Source organism: Pempheris klunzingeri, chromosome 20, assembly GCF_042242105.1.
Source record: "Pempheris klunzingeri isolate RE-2024b chromosome 20, fPemKlu1.hap1, whole genome shotgun sequence".
In the NCBI taxonomy this organism is placed as follows: domain Eukaryota; kingdom Metazoa; phylum Chordata; class Actinopteri; order Acropomatiformes; family Pempheridae; genus Pempheris; species Pempheris klunzingeri.
Window position 1 is genome coordinate 11,216,636 of NC_092031.1, and position 21,147 is coordinate 11,237,782.

At 43.6% G+C, this 21,147-nt stretch overlaps 1 protein-coding gene and 1 long non-coding RNA gene across 2 annotated transcripts in view; both read left to right on the forward strand.

Annotated features, from left to right (window-relative positions):
* The window catches only part of LOC139219598 (low-density lipoprotein receptor-related protein 2-like), a 39,772-nt gene extending 24,752 nt beyond the window's left edge, over nt 1–15,020 (forward strand). The window contains exons 51-75 of the mRNA XM_070851518.1: nt 677–1,193; nt 1,444–1,599; nt 1,874–2,044; nt 2,128–2,351; nt 2,544–2,721; nt 2,984–3,180; nt 3,440–3,685; nt 4,095–4,223; nt 4,702–4,821; nt 5,167–5,283; nt 5,375–5,491; nt 6,157–6,294; nt 9,270–9,392; nt 10,288–10,416; nt 11,140–11,271; nt 11,506–11,631; nt 12,144–12,287; nt 12,376–12,541; nt 12,744–12,872; nt 13,021–13,241; nt 13,432–13,614; nt 13,915–14,034; nt 14,294–14,381; nt 14,664–14,728; nt 14,843–15,020. Coding sequence (XP_070707619.1) covers nt 677–1,193; nt 1,444–1,599; nt 1,874–2,044; nt 2,128–2,351; nt 2,544–2,721; nt 2,984–3,180; nt 3,440–3,685; nt 4,095–4,223; nt 4,702–4,821; nt 5,167–5,283; nt 5,375–5,491; nt 6,157–6,294; nt 9,270–9,392; nt 10,288–10,416; nt 11,140–11,271; nt 11,506–11,631; nt 12,144–12,287; nt 12,376–12,541; nt 12,744–12,872; nt 13,021–13,241; nt 13,432–13,614; nt 13,915–14,034; nt 14,294–14,381; nt 14,664–14,728; nt 14,843–14,991 — 4,085 coding nt within the window. The 3' untranslated portion in view covers nt 14,992–15,020. The remainder of the gene's footprint in view (nt 1–676; nt 1,194–1,443; nt 1,600–1,873; nt 2,045–2,127; nt 2,352–2,543; nt 2,722–2,983; nt 3,181–3,439; nt 3,686–4,094; nt 4,224–4,701; nt 4,822–5,166; nt 5,284–5,374; nt 5,492–6,156; nt 6,295–9,269; nt 9,393–10,287; nt 10,417–11,139; nt 11,272–11,505; nt 11,632–12,143; nt 12,288–12,375; nt 12,542–12,743; nt 12,873–13,020; nt 13,242–13,431; nt 13,615–13,914; nt 14,035–14,293; nt 14,382–14,663; nt 14,729–14,842) is intronic.
* Nucleotides 15,021–15,193: 173 nt separating this feature from the next.
* On the forward strand, nt 15,194–17,522 carry LOC139219601 (uncharacterized). The gene is made up of 3 exons (XR_011585730.1): nt 15,194–15,247; nt 16,560–16,614; nt 17,150–17,522. It is a non-coding gene; the product is annotated as an uncharacterized lncRNA (long non-coding RNA).
* Nucleotides 17,523–21,147: the final 3,625 nt, after the last annotated feature.

Consider the following 21,147-nt stretch of genomic DNA (forward strand, 5'->3'; position numbering starts at 1 on the left):
GAACTTAATGTGACCTTCTCTAAACTTTTGAATATACATGTCCAACTGTTCAGTGTTTCAGTACTTTTTGCACAAGTTGCTGTTCTCTAACAAGAAGCTTAACAGCAAAATTCACAACAGGTTTGATCCATGAATCCACCAATACATTTCCTGCTTCAGTTAGAATTGGTATTTAAACAGTCCTCCTCATCATGCTGTTCACATTCTGACATCATGAGACCAAGACGACACCTAACAATTGATCAGCAGCACCTCGCCATTGCGAGGCTTCAAACAGGAAGTCCTCAGACAGAGGTGTTCACTGAGCTCAGAGTGTCATAAGGAAGTTGTAACAGTGATACAGAGTGACTGGAAGAGTCACAGAAAGGAGAGGAGTGGACGTCCTTTGGCCACATCCCAATTTATTGAGGCACCGAAAATTTTTTGTTGTGGTATACCTACCACTGTTAGATTTTCTTTCAATAAGTTGTTTAAGATGAATAAAATTACCATTGCATGCTTCTACTTAAATGCCCTACTTTCATGATATAATATCACTGTAGCATTCACTTTTTACATTTTCCATATATTTCACCTGAAAGTCGAATATCCCTAACTCTTTGTGAGTAGTGTATATCTGTGTCACCTTGTTTTGTTGCCTTTTCTCCACTTCGTCTTCTTTCCTTGTTGTGTTTAGGAGTCAATGAGTGCCGCAACCCATCAGTCCACAAGTGTGCCGAGATTTGTACCGACACCCTCACTGGTTACTATTGCTCCTGCAACCCCGGCTACCGACTCATGCCAGATGGCAAAGCCTGTGAGGACCTCAACGAGTGTTTCAGCACACCTGCTGTCTGTAGCCAGATCTGCGAGAACACTGTTGGCTCGTACCACTGCAAATGTGCTCCGGGGTACATCCGTGAAGCAGATGGACGCACCTGTCGTCAGAACAGTGGCATTGCTCCATACCTGTTGTACAGTAATCGCTACTACATCCGCAATTTGACCACTGACGGGTCCCATTTGAGTATAGTCCTGCAGGGGCTGTCCAATGTGATGGCGTTAGATTTTGACCACTCTGAGAAGAGGCTATACTGGCTGGATGCAGGGGCAGGAAAGATTGAGAGGATGCGTTTTGACGGCACTGACAGGGAGACGTTGGTGGATAATGACATTAGAGGAGCAGAAGGCCTGGCACTGGACTGGGTGGGCAGGTGTGTGAAGGAGAAGGACCTTTATTATTAAAGCTTCATCATTAATGAATAATTTATTAATTAATTACAACTTTGATAATGAAGTTCCACATAAATGTATTGTGTGATTTGTGTGCATTTTAAAATTTGCAGGAGAACTTTGCTCCTTTAACCAATATCCAAAAACTGTTTTTATGAGGGTTGATTTAGTCTAACTGGCCAAAACATGTTTGCAGGGGTGTCGGTGAATAAATGTTTTTTTCTGCTGCAGGAAGTTGTACTGGGTGGACGGTTATTATGGCTCAGTTCATGTGATGGAGCTGGATGGCCGTTACCAGAAGAGGCTGCTGTCAGGAGAGTTCACAAATGGAAATGCCATTTATATTATCAGCAAGCCTCGTGCTGTGGCTGTCAACCCGAAATATGGGTACTGACACGCACACTCAATATCTACACAATATCTAATAATAATTATTTAAATGGGCTATGTAATCATGTGCTGTCTACTACACTGGTCCAGTTAGGCGGAGGAATATGAAAGGAAATAAAATGTGTCTAGAAATATAATATTAGGTATTATTAGCTGTTTACTATTTGAGATTTATAATGGTAAATGTTCACTACGATTGAGTCTTTAATCTTAAATTTGAATATTTCCATCCCTCCTGTGTTCTTCCTTCCTGTTCCTGTTTTGATTCCAGATGGCTGTACTGGACCGACTGGGGTGACACAGCATATATCGGCAGAGCTGGCATGGATGGAACCAATGTCACTGCCATTATCACAACCAAGCTGGAGTGGCCCAGTGCTCTGACCATAGACTACACCACCAACAAGATCTTCTTTGCTGATTCCCACCTTAACTTCCTGGAGTGAGTTTAGAGACAATCACAGTACATTACCACCAGTAAAATGCCTGCATTGTGCCTTAACTCTCCACTGTATCAACCTTCAGCTTTGCAGACATGGATGGCCAGAACCGACACCGCGCCATTGCTGGAACTCTCCCCCATGTCTTTGCTGTTTCCCTTTTTGAAGACTGGATTTACTGGACGGACTGGAACACACACACAGTGGAGAAGGCCCACAAGTACACTGGCGAACAGCGCACAGTCATGGGCAACAACACACATCGGCCATATGACATCCATGTCTACCACCCCTACAGACAGCCTCGTAGTACGTACATTTGATCTGAGGATGCTTTTATTCATTTATTTCATTATTTATTTTATTTTTTAGCATTTTTGCCTTCATTCGACAGTATAGTGAAGAAGCAGATAGGAAGTTGGGGGAGAGAGAGAGGGCCATGCAAAGAAGGTCTCAGCTCAGAATTGACCAAAATGTTGTTTTTAATTACTTATTTCCCAGGTGAAAACCCCTGTTCCTCCCATCATCTGACCTGCAGTCATTTGTGTCTGATTGGCCCTGGTGGGCAGCAAGCTTCCTGCCAGTGTCCAGATCACTTCATTGGTCTCGCCGGGGGCTTCAAGATCCAGTGTGTCGCTGACTGCTCCAGCACTCAGTTCCGCTGCGGGGACAATGAGAGGTCAGTGAGATGTAAAAACACTTGTCTGCCCATTTCACTGATCCATTCATCTAGCTGGTCTCACTTCTCTATCCAAGTCTTTCAAAAATAATGAAAAGGAATGGGATTTTAATATGTTGGATAATTGTCCATAAAGGTGTGTGAATATATGACTTAACTTAGTTTAAAAAAAAAATACTAATGATGCACACACTGAGTCATCTTAATTATAAATTTTACATTTATATTCTATGAACCTGTTTGTGCTCTCTGTTGTCCTCAGGTGTGTCCCTATATGGTGGAAGTGTGACGGCCAGTCAGATTGCGGTGACGGCTCAGATGAACCTCAGACCTGCCCGGCCCGTCATTGCCCCATTGGCCAGTTCCAGTGTCAGGACGGCAACTGCACCTACCCCGGCTTCCTCTGTGACGGCCACTCAGACTGCCCTGACGGCTCAGACGAGGATGCAGCTCTCTGCAGTATTACAATTAACATAGTTGCTGTAATAAACTGCCACAGTGTAGAAAATCACACAGGAAACTGAAATCAGAGTTTATTAACCGTGATTATTTTAAGTCTGGCCAAATAGTTTTTATGTAATTTTCACTTTTGTTTTACTGAAAAATACAATTCAGGCCTCAGCCAGGCTTAACCTCAGGAGAGGCCCTCACACTTCAGACTGAGTTCAGGCAGATGGCTGAGTTTGGACTGTGGTCAAACTGTAGTCTGTTCCCATAGGTGACCACCGATGCCAGGAAAATCAGTTCCAGTGTAAAAACAAGAAGTGCATCCCCGTGTCCTGGCACTGCGACGGAGTAAACGACTGCTCAGACGGCAGCGACGAGGACGCAGAGACTTGCTCCCAGAAGACCTGCAGACCGGGACAGTTCCAATGTGCCAACGGGCACTGTCTGCCATCGAGCTATGTATGTGACGCCCAGGACGACTGTGGGGATGGATCTGATGAGCCGTATGAAACCTGCAGTAAGTTGGACATAATGAGATCAAAGTCAGGAAGAAGCAAGAAAATTCCAGAATATACTACCTAAACTGATGATCTTATCCACATTGGCGGACCAGGAGAGAGGTATGATGACAAATTCAGTGGCTGTGGCAGGAATTAAACCTGTAACACTCCAGATTTGTAGAATCAGCCATGTCCCAAGAGGAATCTGAGTGAATTAATGATGGGATATTGGGTTTTTCTAACATTGTGAGAAACAGTATTCAGTACTCCTTTCACTATTCCCTTCCTTCTGCTCTTACTCACTGTCTTACCCTAACCCTTATTTGTCTTTCTCACCTTTTTTCATAATACTTTGTCATTTTCTGCGACTTACTCTCACCTCTTTCCCATGTCTCATGTCTCTCACTCCTCTCTTTCTCTGTCCAGTGGGTCCAGACTACAAGTGTGACGAGAACACAGAGTTCTCCTGCAAGACAAACTACCGCTGTATTCCTCAGTGGGCGCGCTGTGACGGCACCAATGACTGCATCGACAACAGCGACGAGCAAGGCTGCGGTCAGTGCTCGTGTGTCAGCGGATTTGTTTTGATGTGAGGGCAGGGCTGTAAGAAAGACAACACTAATTGAGAACAACAAGGCCAACAACCAGATTTGGCAGTAAAACACTGTAAATTGCTGTCAGAGCTTTCTTTAGGATGAACAGAGATGTACATTTTTCTGTTAGTACTCTGAACTGCAGTTGGAAATAGAAAACTTGAAATAGCAGAGGGACTTTTGCGTACCGGTTACATACTATTAACACGGTATTTTTGACATTTACTTCAATAGGCAGGAAAGTTTGAGTCAACGTCCGGTAGAACAAGTAGTACAAGTTGATTAAACTGATTAAATTGCCTGTCTGAGCATGCCTCTTTGCACGATGCACAGCAAATTGTATGTATTTCAACATATCTGGGGTTCTAAACACGAGATCACTGATTAACCACATGTTGAATCATCTTCATATATCCATTTTTGACTTTGTCTTTGAACAGAGGACGTGACCTGTGACCCTCTGGGAGATTTCCGCTGTGACAACCACCGCTGTGTCCCCATCCGCTCGCATTGTGATGGCAACAATGACTGTGGCGATGGTTCAGATGAAAGGAACTGCCGTGAGTGTACTTCATATTTTTCAGCTCGATCTATCTCAAACCAACGAGAGTTGCATGTCCACAAAATGTATTTCTCTACTTGTTTAGTTCAGTTTAGCCTTGTAATTTGGATTATGATTCAATCTCAGTTTCCAAAAACATTTAGTAATATAATATTCCTTCTGATCTCACCATGCCATTTTACTCATACTTGCTCACACTGTAGATTTAAATCATCTTGGGGGAAAAAAACTGACGTTTTGTATAATTGAGCCTGTGTAGGGTGAGTGTGTGAACAGAAAAGCCTCATTCTGATTCATACTGAAGACGTGTATGTCTCTCCCTTGTCGTGATTGTGAACTATAGAGCCAAGGCCTTGCTCTGAAAGTGAGTTTCGATGCGACGATGCACAGTGCATCCCTGGAAACTGGGTGTGTGACCATGACAACGACTGCGGGGACAACTCAGACGAGCGGGACTGTGGTGAGCAGCTGCTGCACACAAACTCACTGCTTTGAAATATTCTATCTGTCATAAACAGCACACACACGTTACCATCCTGGCTGTCTTCCAGAGTTGCACACGTGTCATGAAGGTTCTTTCCAGTGTGTCTCGGGTCACTGTATCCCCGCTGCTCTGCAGTGTGATGGCCGTCCTGATTGTCAGGACCTGTCAGATGAGACCAGCTGTCGTAAGTAAACAACAGAAAACTAATGGCAAACTGCTTGGCCCTTACAGCATTTTAGTACACTTGTATCTCGAATATGTGCATTAGGTATCTGTATGTCCTTGTATGAGAATGTGTAAAATACATTACAGTGGGACAAACAGCACACGCACTTCAAGAAGCAGTTTAACGCAGTCATGTAAATCACTTACTTAAACACACACAATGTCTATTATAGTTGGTGATAGCATTGTATAATTGCATGATGTACCAGTACAACTACAGTGTACCACAGTACGATAATGGAACTACAAAGTGGCTTAACAAGCTCATCAAGAACTAATGGATGTTTACAACTGACAGTTTGGGATGGTTGCTTTTGTTCCACGTCCAAACATTTGGTCTACATATGGTATGGTTAAACTGTGGACTAGTGGGGTGCACTAGTGGTCTAGGGTTTAAGCTGTCCACCATATGTCCCCTTCATGTCCCATCATCTATTTATCCTCCACTATCTATTAAAGACATAAAACGTTGCCACTGTTGTTGTTCTGGACTTCGTGTGCTTGATGCAGAATGGAGACTGACAGAGCTGCAAAATCCTGAAAAGTGATAATCAACAGATCTTCTTACAGTAAAAATGTACAAACAGTGATATCAGAGATTAACTACTTTCCCCACCCCAACAGCTACTCGTTACCCAGGAGGCCGTTGGTGCCCTCAGCACCAGTTCCAGTGCGGGAACCATCTGTGTGTAAGCCAGGGCTGGGTGTGTGATGGCACTGATGACTGTGGCGACCGCTCTGATGAACAGCTCAGTTTATGCTGTGAGAAACATTTTGTTTGTGTGTTGTGCAAAAAACTGTAAAAAGTTTGTTGACTGTTTATTTCCCTGTGTTATCAACATAATCTTTCATTCCTTAAATCACATTACAATTCCAACCATAATCCTTAGTAATGAGCTAAATATCCATCCATCCATCCATTTTCAACCGCTTATCCGGGGTCGGGTCGCGGGGGCAGCAGTTTTAGCAGAGATGCCCAAACTTCCCGGGCCCCAGACACCTCCTCCAGCTCATCCGGTGGGACCCCGAGGCGTTCCCAAGCCAGCCGAGAGACGTAGTCCCTCCAGCGTGTCCTGGGTCTTCCCCGGGGCCTCCTTCCGGTGGGACATGCCCGGAAAACCTCCCCAGGGAGGCGTCCAGGAGGCATCTGAAACAGATGCCCGAGCCACCTCAGCTGGCTCCTCTCGATGTGGAGGAGCAGCGGCTCTACTCCGAGCTCCTCCCGGATGGTCAAACTCCTCACCCTATCTCTAAGGGTGAGTCCGGCCACCCTGTGGAGGAAACTCATTTCGGCCGCTTGTATCCGAGATCAAGTTCATGACCATAGGTGAGGGTAGGAACGTAGATCGACCGGTAAATCGAGAGCTTTGCCTTTTGGCTCAGCTCCCTCTTCACCACGACGGACCGATACAGCGACCGCATTACTGCAGACGCTGCACCGATCCGCCTGTCGATCTCACGCTCCATCCTTCCCCCACTCGTGAACAAGACCCCGAGATACTTGAACTCCTCCACTTGAGGCAAGGACTCTCCACCAACCCGGATATGGCAAACCACCTTTTTCCGGTCGAGAACCATGGCCTCGGACTTGGAGGTGCTGATTCTCATCCCAGCCGTTTCGCACTCGGCTGCAAACCGCCCCAGTGCACACTGGAGGTCTCGGCCCGACGAAGCCAACATGACAACATCATCCGCAAAAAGCAGAGATGCTATCATGCGGTCCCCAAACCGGACCCCCTCCGGCCCCTGGCTGCGCCTAGAAATTCTGTCCATAAAAATAATGAACAGAACCGGTGACAAAGGGCAGCCCTGCCGGAGTCCAACATGCACTGGGAACAGGTCTGACTTACTGCCGGCAATGCGAACCAGACTCCTACTCCGGTCGTACAGGGACCGGACAGCCCTTTGCAAAGGGCCCCGGACCCCATACTCCCGAAGCACCCCCCACAAGATGCCACGAGGGACACGGTCGAATGCCTTCTCCAAGTCCACAAAGCACATGTGGACAGGTTGGGCAAACTCCCATGAACCCTCGAGCGCCCAATGGAGAGTGTGGAGCTGGTCCAGTGTTCCGCGACCGGGACGGAACCCGCATTGTTCCTCCTGAATCCGAGGTTCGACTATCGGCCGTATCCTCCTCTCCAGTACCCTGGAATAAACTTTCCCGGGGAGGCTGAGGAGTGTGATCCCCCTATAGTTGGAACACATCCTCCGGTCCCCCTTCTTAAAAAGAGGGACCACCACCCCAGTCTGCCATTCCAGAGGCACTGTCCCCGACCGCCAGGCGATGTTACAGAGACGTGTCAACCAAGACAGTCCCTGTACGTCCAGAGACTTGAGATATTCAGGGCGGATCTTGTCCACCCCTAGTGCCTTGCCACCGAGGAGCTTTCTGACCACCTCGGCGACTGCGGCTTGGGTGATGAACGAGTCCACTTCTGAATCCCCAGCCTCTGCCTCCTCAATGGAAGACCTGGCGGTGGGATTGAGGAGATCCTCGAAGTATTCCTTCCACCGCCCGACGACATCCCCAGTCGAGGTCAACAGCTCCCCACCCTCACTGTAAACAGTGTTGGTAGGGTACTGCTTCCCAACAGACCCTCACGATACGCTTGGGCCTGCCGAGTCTCTCCGGCTTCCTCCCCTGCCAGCGGATCCAACTCACCACCAGATGGTGATCAGTGGACAGCTCAGCCCCTCTCTTCACCCGAGTGTCCAGAACACACGGACGGAGGTCAGATATGTTTGTTATGGACAATCTGTGTCTAGCACAGAAGTCCAACAACAGAACACCACTCGGGTTCAGATCGGGGAGGCCATTCCTCCCAATCACGGCCCTCCAGGTCTCACTGTCGCTGCCCACGTGGGCGTTGAAGTCCCCCAGTAGAACAATGGAGTCCCCAGTCGGCGCACCATCCAGCACCCCTCCCAGGGACTCCAAGAAGGCCGGGTACACTGCACTGCTGTTCGACCCATAGGCCGAAACCACAGTGAGAGACCTGTCCCCGACCCGAAGGCACAGGGACGCAACCCTCTCGTTCACCGGGGTAAACTCCAACACATGGCGGCTGAGCTGTGGGTCTATAAGCAAGCCCACACCAGCCCGCCACCGCACACCGCGGGCAACACCAGAGAAATGGAGAGTCCAGCCCCTCTCGAGGAGCTGGGTTCCAGAGCCCAAGCTGTGAGTGGAGGTGAGCCCGACTATATCTAGCCGGTACCTCTCAACCTCCCGCACAAGCTCCGGCTCCTTCCCCCCCAGCGAGGTGACATTCCATGTCCCTACAGCCAGAGGCTGTCTCCGAGGCCCAGGTCGTCGGGGCACTTTGCCTCGACCGCCACCCGTGCCACATAGCACCCGACCCCTACGACTCCCTCTGCGGGTGGTGGGCCCACAGGAGGTCGGACCCACGTCGTCCATTTGGGCTGGGCCCGGCCGGAGCTAAATATGAGGAATCAAAAAATATTTAGAGGATTTTCATTTTAGTAATTTGTCTCATACATAAACTGGTAAATACAAACTCATTTTCTCTTCATCAAATACTATTAAGTGATCAAAGACTCTGGACGAAATCAGCCCCTTAAATCTATCTCATAATTAAGTCAATGATGTAGAGAGAACTTAACACTTAAAGACCTGATAAGCTAACATCAATAACAGCAGTGTGTTTTTAATAACATATACTTGCAGATTAGTCTGAACACAGATTTGTGTGTGTTTGTGTGTGTTTGTGCAGTGAACGTCGCCTGTGAGATGCCGTCCAAGTTCCGCTGTGCAAACGGCTACTGTATTGACTCCGGCCGGCTGTGCAACCAGAAGGACGACTGTGGAGACGGCAGCGACGAGAAGGAAGAACTCTGTATGACTCACACAACCACAATCTGCATAGTTCATCATGGCTGTTATGAGTAGAAATGTTGCAGTGTACAAACTAAACACTGGATGGAAGGTTTAAGGTTCCAAATGAGAACAACAATTATTATTGAAGGTTAACAGGTGCAAATAAATACCAGCTTGACCACAAGTAAGTTTGAGTGAGGTATGGAAGTGTAAACACACAAAAACAAGCAGAAATGCAAATACACACATGCAGAGATAAACTTAGAGCCACTTTGTCTCTATTTGCAATAAATTAATTAGGTTTTGTCTTTTTAAACATAGTAATTTCTTAGATTTCTGAACTTCAGGTTCAGCAGATGCACCACTGATCATCAGTTTTTGTGACCACCAAGGATTATTTTGAATAATACTAATGCCTCCTGTACCTTCCTCTTTAAGGCCAGTGAAATGGGAAATCCCAGAATGACATCAGTGTGTCTGCACAGGACACAAAGCCTGAAGCATACAAGGGATAAGGAAATGCTCTGTTTTAGGGAATTGTTACACAATCAGCTTAAACATCAATCACAGCAAATTATTTTGAGAGGAGATTAAATAGGTGGTGGACATTGGATAGATCCTCTGAGTCCATTAGTTGTTAGGGAGGAGAAAGTAAAGACAAACAAGAGTTGACTGTGTGGGATGCTTGGGGTTATTTTTATCTGCAAGTGTGGGCAGTCCACTCATTTACACACACTTTAGTTATTCTTTTTTGTTTGGTATTCAGACAGTTTGGGAGTGAGGAGTGACACTGTAGAATAAGCTGTTCAGTTTTAGTTCAGTGGAGGTGGACATGCTTCTACAGATGGGTTGCATACCCACTCTACTATTCCCTGCATGCTTGTGTTGATGACTCATTCCTGTGTCCTTCTCAGGCCGAGAGCCCACGCTGGCCCCCTGCACACTGGAAGAGTTTAAATGCACCAACGGACTCTGCGTGGCCCTGCCATACGTTTGTGACCACAATGACAACTGTGGGGACCACACTGACGAGTTAGGCTGCAGTGAGTAGCAAAACAAAACACTCATGCACTGACTTTCAATATCCTCTGTTGGTGTCAGTTTAGAGTCAGTAATTAAATGTTGTTCGAAACGAACACTGTGAATCCTCTTTGATGACAAAATGTGACCTTACAGTTATCCCCTAATGCACTTTCAAATCTTTTAAGATTGCAAGATTTTAAATGTTTTGGTTCAGCATTGAAAACTTAACGATAGTACATTATGTACACAGATAATAGCAGATCAAGGCCACAGCAACATATTGCATTCACCAAAAATAAAAAAATTATATGTGTTGCATAATTTCAATGATGTTTACTCATAATGATCTTCTGTGATTATGACTTATCTATCCACTTCATTTTCTGCTGCTTGTCCAGGTTACCCAAGTACCCAAGTGACTTATAATTATGAGAAAAGATGTTGTAATCATGAAGTATGGATCCCACAATTATGAGATAGGAATCTTATAATTATGAAAAAAAAACATTCCCTAAAAAGATATCTAAAGATTGCATTTTGAGATAATTTTCTCAAAATGATGATGGATGGATGCGGATGTCATGTTTATAGATATTTTCTCTAACCTCGGCCAAAGTGTGAAGCTCTGAAATGTCCTGTTGGCTGATTTATCAATGGATGTCATGAACGTACAGCTCATAAAATGAGAGATAAAGGCTGTTTTAAATGTGTCAGAGAGCGTGCTCTGTGTTGTCTGGTCCCAGATTTTGGCCACGACCGCAACTGTGAGGAGAAGCTGTGCCAGCATGAGTGCACCAACCTGAACGGCACCGGTTTCATCTGCTCCTGCAGACCCGGATACAGAGTGGACCCAGACAGCACCTACACCTGCCAGGGTACGGACACGCACACACACACACACACACACACACACACACACACACACACACACACACACATACAGACAGATGGAGGGCCGCTTAGAGTGCTCCATTTTAATTAACTCACACACAAAAGACAACATGAATGAATGAATATTTACTAAAATGTCATATTTCCAGTTAAAAACCACACTCACCAAATCTGCAAACAAGAGTGTACTTTCTCACAGCGTCCTCTCATTCTCCCAGACATTAATGAATGCGAGGTATATGGCACCTGCCCTCAGGCCTGTAAGAACAAAAAGGGCGGCTACGACTGTGAGTGTGTCCCCGGCTACCGGAAAGTGGGCAGCGGCAACATGTGCGAGGCTGAGGGTGAGAATAACCTTATTATGAGCCATTGTTTAACCAGAGCAAACACATAGATGTGGTCAACAAGTCAAGTTGACTTGATGGCTTACTGAAATGAATTTAGTTGGTCTCCCTTAAATATAATAAAGAGGAAAAAGGAGATATAGAGGCAGATAGAACTAATCTGTATCTTATAACTTATTAATGATGTGACAGTAAATCTAGTTAGGATCCTCTTTTCATTTTCCTACTATAGATTTCAACCAACATGAATGCAGTTGTGACATAAAAGAAATTCTTGTGTCTGTTGTTGTTGAAAGACGATCTGCTTAACCTCTTCACTGTGGAGGCCTCACTGTTTTAATCTGTACAAAGTATAATTATAATAAGTGGCTCCTTTGTAGGCTGCTGAAAAATGCAGGTTGTGTATTAAATAAATAGAATAATGTTTCAGCAAAACTGTTTTCTCATTGTGTAGCAGTAGTTGTAGTTATGAGAAAGAATTATAAATGTATAAATGTCTGTGTCTTCCACAGGAGCGACTCCCTTGCTGCTTCTCCCAGAGAACATTCGTATCCGGAGGTTCAACCTGCAGACAGACACCTACCACGACTCCCTCCAAGAAGAGGAGCACATTATGGCTCTGGACTACGACTGGGACCACAACAATGCCGGATCCAGTAGGTCTCATGCAGATTTATACCACTTACTGTGAAAAGGTCAAACCTTTAGTCAAATAATGTTGATGATTTCCTTGTATTTTGTCAGGTATGGTGTACTTCACCGTAGCTAGTAAGGACTCTGTCCCGGGTGCCATTAAGAGAGCATATATACCTTCAGTGGATGATGGCAGTAACAACATCGGTGCTGCTGTCGACCTCGGCATCAAGTACATCACCAGACCAGAAGGCATTGCTGTGGACTGGGTGGGCAGGTGTGTTAGCGCTGACATTTCTTCACTTCCCTCAGTATTACTTTATAGTTTTACTAGTTTATTATTAATTTATAAGTGCTGTATGAGTATGAGAGATGGGGATTGGTGAAGAATTTTATTTTCAGAAACAAGTATACAGCCTCTTGATAGCACGTTTTCATGTGTCAGAGCATATTTTGTGAATAGTTCTGTATTCTTCTAGGAACCTTTACTGGGCAGACTCCAGGGTGAAGAGGTTAGAGGTGGCCATGTTGGATGGACGCTACAGAAAGCACCTAGTTAAGACCGAGCTGGGACACCCGTCTGCTGTGGCTGTCAACCCACGACTAGGGTGAGACAGACAGGGCTACTACACTTGTTAGACAGTAAATTAGCAAACACACTCACTGAATATCAGGCAGTTTATGTAGTTTTGCTTCACTTAATGTTTATTCAATTTATACGTTTGATACCTGATTTAACGGTCGATGTATCTGCAGGATGTTGTACTGGGCAGACCGTGGGGACGCAGCAAAGATCGAGTGCTCTTGGCTGGATGGTCAGGAGAGGAAAGTCCTAGTGGCCGATGGCCTGGGTTGGCCCACCGGTCTGTCAATCGACTTCACCAACAGTGACAGAATCTACTGGTCTGACTCTAAAGAAAGCCGCATAGAGTCTGTTCTGCCTTCAGGAGACGACCGTAGAACTGCCGTCTACATAGGTGAGGATTAGAGAGGACAGTTGTTACAGAAACCTGAGCCTGTAAATGAAATGATTGGGCACATGTTTAATCAAGATGAGTGTATCTCTATGTGTGATTCAGCCGTCCTCAAGCTCCCTCATCATGCATCCATTCAGTATCTGTTTCCATCATTGGGGCTCAGTTAAATTGTTCACACTGTGTTGCCTAGATGTGAGAAACCCCTTCAGTGTGAGTGTGTTCGAGGACCATGTTTATTGGAGCACTCAGGAGAAAGGCGAGGTCTTCCGACAGGACAAGTTTGGCCGCGGAGCCAAGACCAAGCTGCTGACTGCCGGGCCGTGGCTGAGCCAGGTCTCTGTGTACCAGCAGCAGAGATACAACTCCATCACCAGTGAGCTGCACACTCGCCCTCATATTCAAACACATTAACACATACTATAATGTGCTTGTGGCGATTTAATAATTGTCTCTTTCACTGCTATTTTCTTGTTATTAATATGTAATGTTGGCATTCCATTCGATATTATGAATATCCAGTGCTTCAGTGCACAGAAGGCCTTGTCCTTTTTGTGTCTGGATATAGCAATAATCTGCATCAAAGAAAAATGTAACTACAGGAAACAAATAAAGAGCAGCAACCACAGTAATGGTTGATAAGAAAGAATCAAAAGGCCTGTTCTTGTTTCTGCAGTGAAAAATCCATGTAAGGGAACCTGCAGCCACCTGTGTTTGCTCCGACCGGAGGGTTACACCTGCGCCTGCCCTGAGGGCACCAGCTTCGTCCACGGCAGCAGCACTGAATGTGATGCTGGTAAGAAAAACCAGTTATTCATTTTCCTCCGTGTGTTTCATAAAAACATGGAGCATCATAGCTTGAAGTTAAGGAAATGTATCTATGACCGTAATTTTAACTATTTTCGATACAACTTGCATCGTTTTCTCCCATCATAAATCTGTAATATACCTAAAATTATATTACAGCCCTACTGACGTCAAACTATAAAAATCTTTCTGACCAGAGACAGTAATGTTCCTTTCAATGTTATGAATGTTTACATAAATTGTTTCAGGGTTTGATCCACCGCCCACCATGCCACCACCATGTCTGTGTCAAAATGGAGCCACCTGTTACTTTGATGACAACAAGGCTCTCTGCAAGTAAGGAATTTTGTCATTATTTTAGTCAACCAGTAACTGAAAATGAACCAGAAATGACTAAGACTACACAATCCTCCAAACCTTCTTATTTTAATAATTCAAAAGTGTCCAGAAATGTTCATTCTGCTGCAAACAAAGAGAGGAAATGTAACCTCCTAAGCTGTGGGAACAATAAAAATGATAAAAACTGATGCTCAGATGCTGTACTCAGTCAACAAGTGCTGTGAATGAATGCAGTGTTTTGAAATGTCACAACTCTAATGTTTGTTTTGTGTTTCACAGATGTCCTCCAGGCTGGAAGGGAGAATACTGCCAGACAAACATTTACAACATGGTTGCATCCTCGAGTACAGTAGATTTGTTTTTATGGCCAGAAATATGACGTGACATTCAAAATCATTTGTCTCTTATTTGATAAACTGCCTCTTGCCCCCTCCCGTGTCCATGTCTCTCCATCTCAGTCGGAATAGCGATTGGCGTGACGCTAGTGATTGTGGCTTTGCTAGTTGCTCTGGTCTATGCTGCCAGGAAGAAGTCCAACCTGTTGGAGAGGCTACGGAACAACTTTCCCAGCATGCCGTCCATGCTCAACCTGCAGACTTTCAGGTGAGATGGAGCCACAAGAGAAAAGATGCTGTCGGGAATGTAATGTCTGAGGTGTTAAATTTAGGAATTGACATGTTTGCAAGAATAAAAAAGCAAATAAGATGAATAATTGTCTTTTCGATATAGAGCTTTAGACTCTTTCTATTTTACTGTATAATGTGCAGTGTCATGTTAGAACTGAATCAAATGTGTGTCTGATTTCCAGAAATCCAAATGCATCAAACACAGTGGAAAGTGAAACAACGCTGAATTCAGAAGCGGTTAGTAGCAACACAAACACACGACAGACATTCATGACCAGGGATGGGTATTGTTGGTATTTAATTGATAAAACTATGACTACTCTGATCAACAATACCTCTTGGTATAGTACTTTATTAAGGCTCTTACTGGTTGTTTTTCAACATTAAAGAATATTTTATTTCTTAAAAGCATTTTTTATTTATAATTCATCTTAAACGTAACAACTGTTTCTAGAGCAGCAATATTTTGAACAGCAAAGTCACTATATAAGCTCAAGAGTATCTTCCTCAAAATCTAAACTTCTCTGAAATTCGAATAAAAGAAATAATATTTCTGACCACAGAAACGAGACACTACCATTCATCCTCTCTTATGGCTAATATGGACTGAGGCTAGCAGTGGGAGGAGCGTTTGCTCAGTTTTACGATCAGTGGCACATTAAGCCCAGACAGGCTACATTCAGTCAGCTTTCATTTTAGCTGTAATTTGCTTTCAGCCTTACAAGGTAACAAGGACGATACGGACAAAACAAACAGCCATGACTCCACAGTCCTGGTTCACACTTTTATTTCTTTTCATTCTCTTACTTTGGCACTTTGTTTACTCACTAGATGAGAGATGGGATGGATGGGGGACTGTGAACATAACAGTTTAAAATGTCTCTTTTATGTATGTTCATGCTCATTTAACCTGCGTTCTAATGAATTACTCTTATTGGCTTTTTGGAGCACATTGATAATCCTCTGTCGGTTTCACATTCATCACCGATTTAACTTCACACCAAATGTGTTTCATATCTCTTAACTGATTTGATTCATTCTTCACATTTCTTCACAGTCAACATTTATATGACGCGTGTGGTAATGTGATGTGATTTATTTTTATTTTACCTTTATTTAACCAGGAAGTCCCATTGAGATGAGAAATCTCTTTTACAAGGGAGACCTGGCCAAGGTAGCAGCCATACAAAATCAAAAGCCAGATACATGATACACAAATACATGACACACAAATAGAAAATAAACAATAAAAACAATAAAACAGATTTGCACCTAATTAAGGATAGTGGTCTCTCAAGAGAAACAGAGACATTCCTCTTTCACTGCATTCTTTATGATACTCTTAAATCATTAATGGATATGAATGTTTCTAGTTTAAGAGTTTTTTGAAGATTATTCCATGACCACGATGCATGACAGGAGAACGCTGTTTTGCCAAAGTCTGAATTCATTAAAATATGACTGTATTACCATACCTTACAAGAAATGAAATGGAGTCGAATATACTCCTTTAAGCTACTTTAAGTTTTTCTACCTGTGGCTGTTTCAGGAGGTTTTTGAGAGCCCAGCATACAGTTCAGATGTGGAAGATGTCGACGTCACAGGTAGCCATGGAGACACATGACATACTGTTACACAATGATCACTGCTGGAAACATGAATAAGTGCATGCTCTGAATGTGTGAAAATTAGTCAGGAAAGGTCTGAAATAATGTATTGAACAATGTCAGACAATAGCAGGCCCCTTTCAGAGTGGAGGTGTAGGCAGTAAAGTGTGTGTGTGTGTGTGTGTGTGTGTGTGTGTGTGCCCGCGCTCAGTTATTGAAGCATTTCATATCTGGACCTGAATCCGTATAAATTAGTGTGTATAATAAATACTCAGAAATAAGTATATATTATAGCTGAAAAAGTTTGGCACAAGATGGCCATAAAGTCTAGAAATGTATGTTTTCTTTTACTTTAATTTGACAACTTAGCTGCAGTCTGACAGGCAGTTTTAACAGCTTTTAGTAATGTAACATGATTGCTGTCAAGTGTCAGACAAATACAGCATATTACGTTTTATTATATGACATAAAGCAGCTTGGAAACTATATATCTCTGCCTGAATTTGTAATACTTGCTGTGATGTTCCAACAGGAGAAGACGTTTACACCAGCTCCAGACTCTGACGTTTGACGTGACCTTGACACCAGAGGTGACTGAAACCTGGTTCATTCTCACTGGGCATTACAGAAATAACTGCAGATATTTTGTATCATCCACATGCTTAAATGATTTCAATGATATTTGTGTAAAAAAATCCTTTACAGACATGATTTAATCCAACTTATATGAGTCTGTTTAAATAACTGGATAAGGAGAATAGACATATGCAAATTCTGTGTTTATGATTAGTTTGTTTGATATCTTTATGTAATTTTTTAAGACTTTGATTGTAAGAATGTTCAATATTAAAACTGCTGTTATTGCCATTGTGTGTCAGTAACAGTGTAGTGATTGGGACTTCAAACGGTGGTGTGAGTTGTCAGATATTTAGATGGAGCTCCTGCTTCTGAACATTATTACTGCCACTCTCACTTGTGCCTTTCTTTGTGTGACGGTGCACAAATCACAGGACGATCTGTCATTACGTCAAGGCTCCCACTGCTGTTACCCACTCCGCTCATCACAGACAGGGACTCTGACCCACTGAGCTGAGATGAAATGCTTTGTCATCATCCATTTAATCACACAGAGAGCCACAATTTAAGACTGCGATCACAGGGCAACGGCAGAATCACGATTCTGCTCCTCTCCCGCTGTCACAAATGTCTGAACACATCAAGGCTTTCTTTGAGCTTGCAACAACTAGACCAGCCAGATGAGCAAAGGGATAAGGGGAAAGTGGAACAGATAGAGGGAGTGAAGAAAAGTTGAAACACAATAGGGAGGAATGCAAAGGGAGCTGCGACTGGCGTTTTTATCTTGTGGTTGATGATTCATAGTTGATGTTTTCATGCCGCTGGTTCCCCCACAAGGTGTCTGTGACTGTCAGCCAAAACATGCACTGTACCACTGGCTGATGGACAGACTCATGGAGTTACGGGATGAATAGGAATGGGTGGACTTGAGAGGGGCGGACCAACGGGGCATGCAGGCTGCTGTATGCCTGCACACTGTGCTGCCTTCAGGTGCTGTCAGGAAATCTACGGCCAAGAAGTTATTTATCTTAGTGTTTTTCATTCAAGTTGAGTTATGTGTAGTGGTGTGGATAGAAGAGATTTATTTCTAGTGCAGTTGGAAGGACGAACACCATTCATCAACATACATTTAGTTTCAGATACCTTTGTAAATACTTTAATGTGTGAAGGACATGATGTCTCAGGCCACTTCAGCTGCCCAGTAGATTAAAGGTGATTGGTAATATTTTAGATTGTATGGTGCTTACTCTTAATAAATCAATGAAGGACACATTCAGTCACATTATGACATAAAATTCAGAGTCTAGCTAAAATCACAATTATTTTAATATTTTGACTATGACACTAAATCCGGCTTATTTTACGATTTAAAAGTTTCACACATCCTGACTGTATTTGTCTTTCATTCATTTCTTTTCCTGACAGAAATCTGCTTCCATTCATACTGTGAATTTTGCGTATACATTTTGTGTCCATCATGGATCCTCGTTTCCACTTTTTGTTCAGTTCTTACTTGTAGCAAAATAATGTACTTCAAAACTTAAACCTAATCACCAATTCAGTCTCATATACCATGTAAAAATAAGTAAAAATAAAATACCAATTTTTGCCAGATGCTCATCCACAGTAATGCAGGACATGTAATACTTAAGTGGTGCAAATTCCTTAAATATTTACTGAAAAGCCAAACAATGCAATAAACCTGGGGGCTCCCATCAAAGACAACAGCAGTATTGGTGTTTTTTTTTTTTTTTAAACTGGGATGATAGAGATTACGAGGTGCTCCTGAAGGCAGCAGAGAGAGAGAGGGAGAGAGGAGGAAGAGGAGAGAGGAAGCACAACACAAAAAGAGGACAGACTCGTGTTGGAAGCGGAGCGGCGTGGGGTTCAGGGAGGGACGGACAACAGAGAGAGAGAAAGACGCACACTGAGGCTGAGAGGAGCCTGGACAAGGTAAGGATGCTTTCTGGGGCGCACTGACTGAACTCTGAACACTGTTTATTTATATGTCTGACACACAGCTCTGACACAGTCAGCCAGTCTCAGTTTACTCAAATACTGCACTAAATAAATAGGAGAACCTCACTTTGTTTTGTGCTTGTACTCTATATAATGCATGTTGTTATTTAGGCTTTTTTTCAAATGGAGTCTTGTGCAGAACCATGTGGATGTGTCTGACTGTGCAGCACACTAATGAGGGATGTGTGTATCACCTGTGACTGCACGGCATTTTTCACTCTTGTCCCGGGCGGCATCCCACAAATTGAAACAATGTCCCGCCTTTTGACTGAGTCAAATTCTGAAAAGTCAAAGAATTACTGGACAGGCGCTTTAGTCCAATAGTCTAAAGCATCTAAAGCTGTTCTAAAGCATCCTAATTACCCTGATTCATTGGGAACGGCTGTTTTAATAAACTCAACAGGTGATAAACAGCAGCTGTCTGCAGTTGGTTGGTGGACAGTCATGGCTAAGACAAAGGAGCTCACTGAGGACCTGCAGCTGCACATTGTGGCTGCTCACAAGTCAGGAAAGGGCTATAAGGCCATATCTAAATGTTTTCAAGTTCCAGTGGCTACAGTGCAAAGTATTATTAATGAATACAAGACGTTCCGCACTGTGGAAAATCTCAGAGGACGTGGTCAGAAGCCAATAGTGACACAAAAGGATCACCACCAGGCGCCCTGTCAGATGAAACAAAAATTAAATTGTTTGGCCACAATGATGTATCCTTCATTTGGCGTAAAAAAAAGGAGAAGCCTTCAACCCTAAGAACGCCATCCCCACTGTCAAACATGGTGGTGGGAACCTAATGCTTTGGGGGGGTTTCAGCCAATGGACCAGGGAACCTAATCACAGTACATGGCATCATGAAAAAAGAGCAATACATCAAGATTCTCAACAACAACATCAAGCAGTCTGCAGAGAAACTTGGCCTTGGGCACCAGTGGACATTTCAGCACGACAACAACCCAAAACACAGCAAAAGTGGTGAAGAAATGCTTAGCGGACAAAAACATTAACGTTTTGCAGCGGCCCAGCCAGAGTCCTGACTTGAATCCAACTGAGAATCTGCGGAGGGAGCTAAAGATCAGGGTGATGGCAAGGAGACCCTCCAACCTGAAAGAGTTGGAGCTCATCGCTAAAGATGGAAAAATACCAGTGGAGACATGCAAAGAGCTGGTCAGCAATTATAGGAAGTGTTTGATTGCTGTAATAGCCAATAAAAGCTTTTCTATTGATTATTGAGAAGGGTATGAATAATTTTGGACATGCCACTTTTTGTTCAAATGTAAATAAAAGCTGAGAAATATTTTTTTTCCCACAATGATGCCTCTTGTACATCGTCTTATCTTTTGGGAGACGCCTGTGTCATTTCCAATCAAGAAAAAAACTTGCTGGTTGAATAAAAGTAACTTTAAGTCAAAATTTGCCAGGGGTATGAATAATTTCGGGCTTGACTGTAGATACTTATTTTTCCAGTAGATCTTCAAACCAACAGCTAACTGTGGCTGTGGCGGAATATCTTTTGTAACAGCAAAGACTATATGATCAATTATGTAGGAATTAAAGGCCCCATATTTTACTCATTTACAAATTTCTACTTGTATTTTGAGGTCCGACTAGAATAAGTTTGGGTACTGCCAGAGGTCAGTGCAACTGTACAGATCATTTTCTCAGCAAATTCTGATCAGTACAACAAAAATTGAGGACAGAATTGAAAATGCTGCAATATGCGATGACTGTTTATTGGCTAATGCAAAATTTGCTGGTAAGTTTATTACATTTATCTTGTATGTTTTTTCAATCCTTATGTAGTTTGATTGTGAAATGTATCTAAGGCCCAAAGAAAGTGAAAGTTTTGTGTTACTGATTTATAATGGACATTATAAATATCTATGCTGATTCTCGACCCTAGGGCAGCCTCTATGCTCAAGCTCGGCCCCAGATCAACCC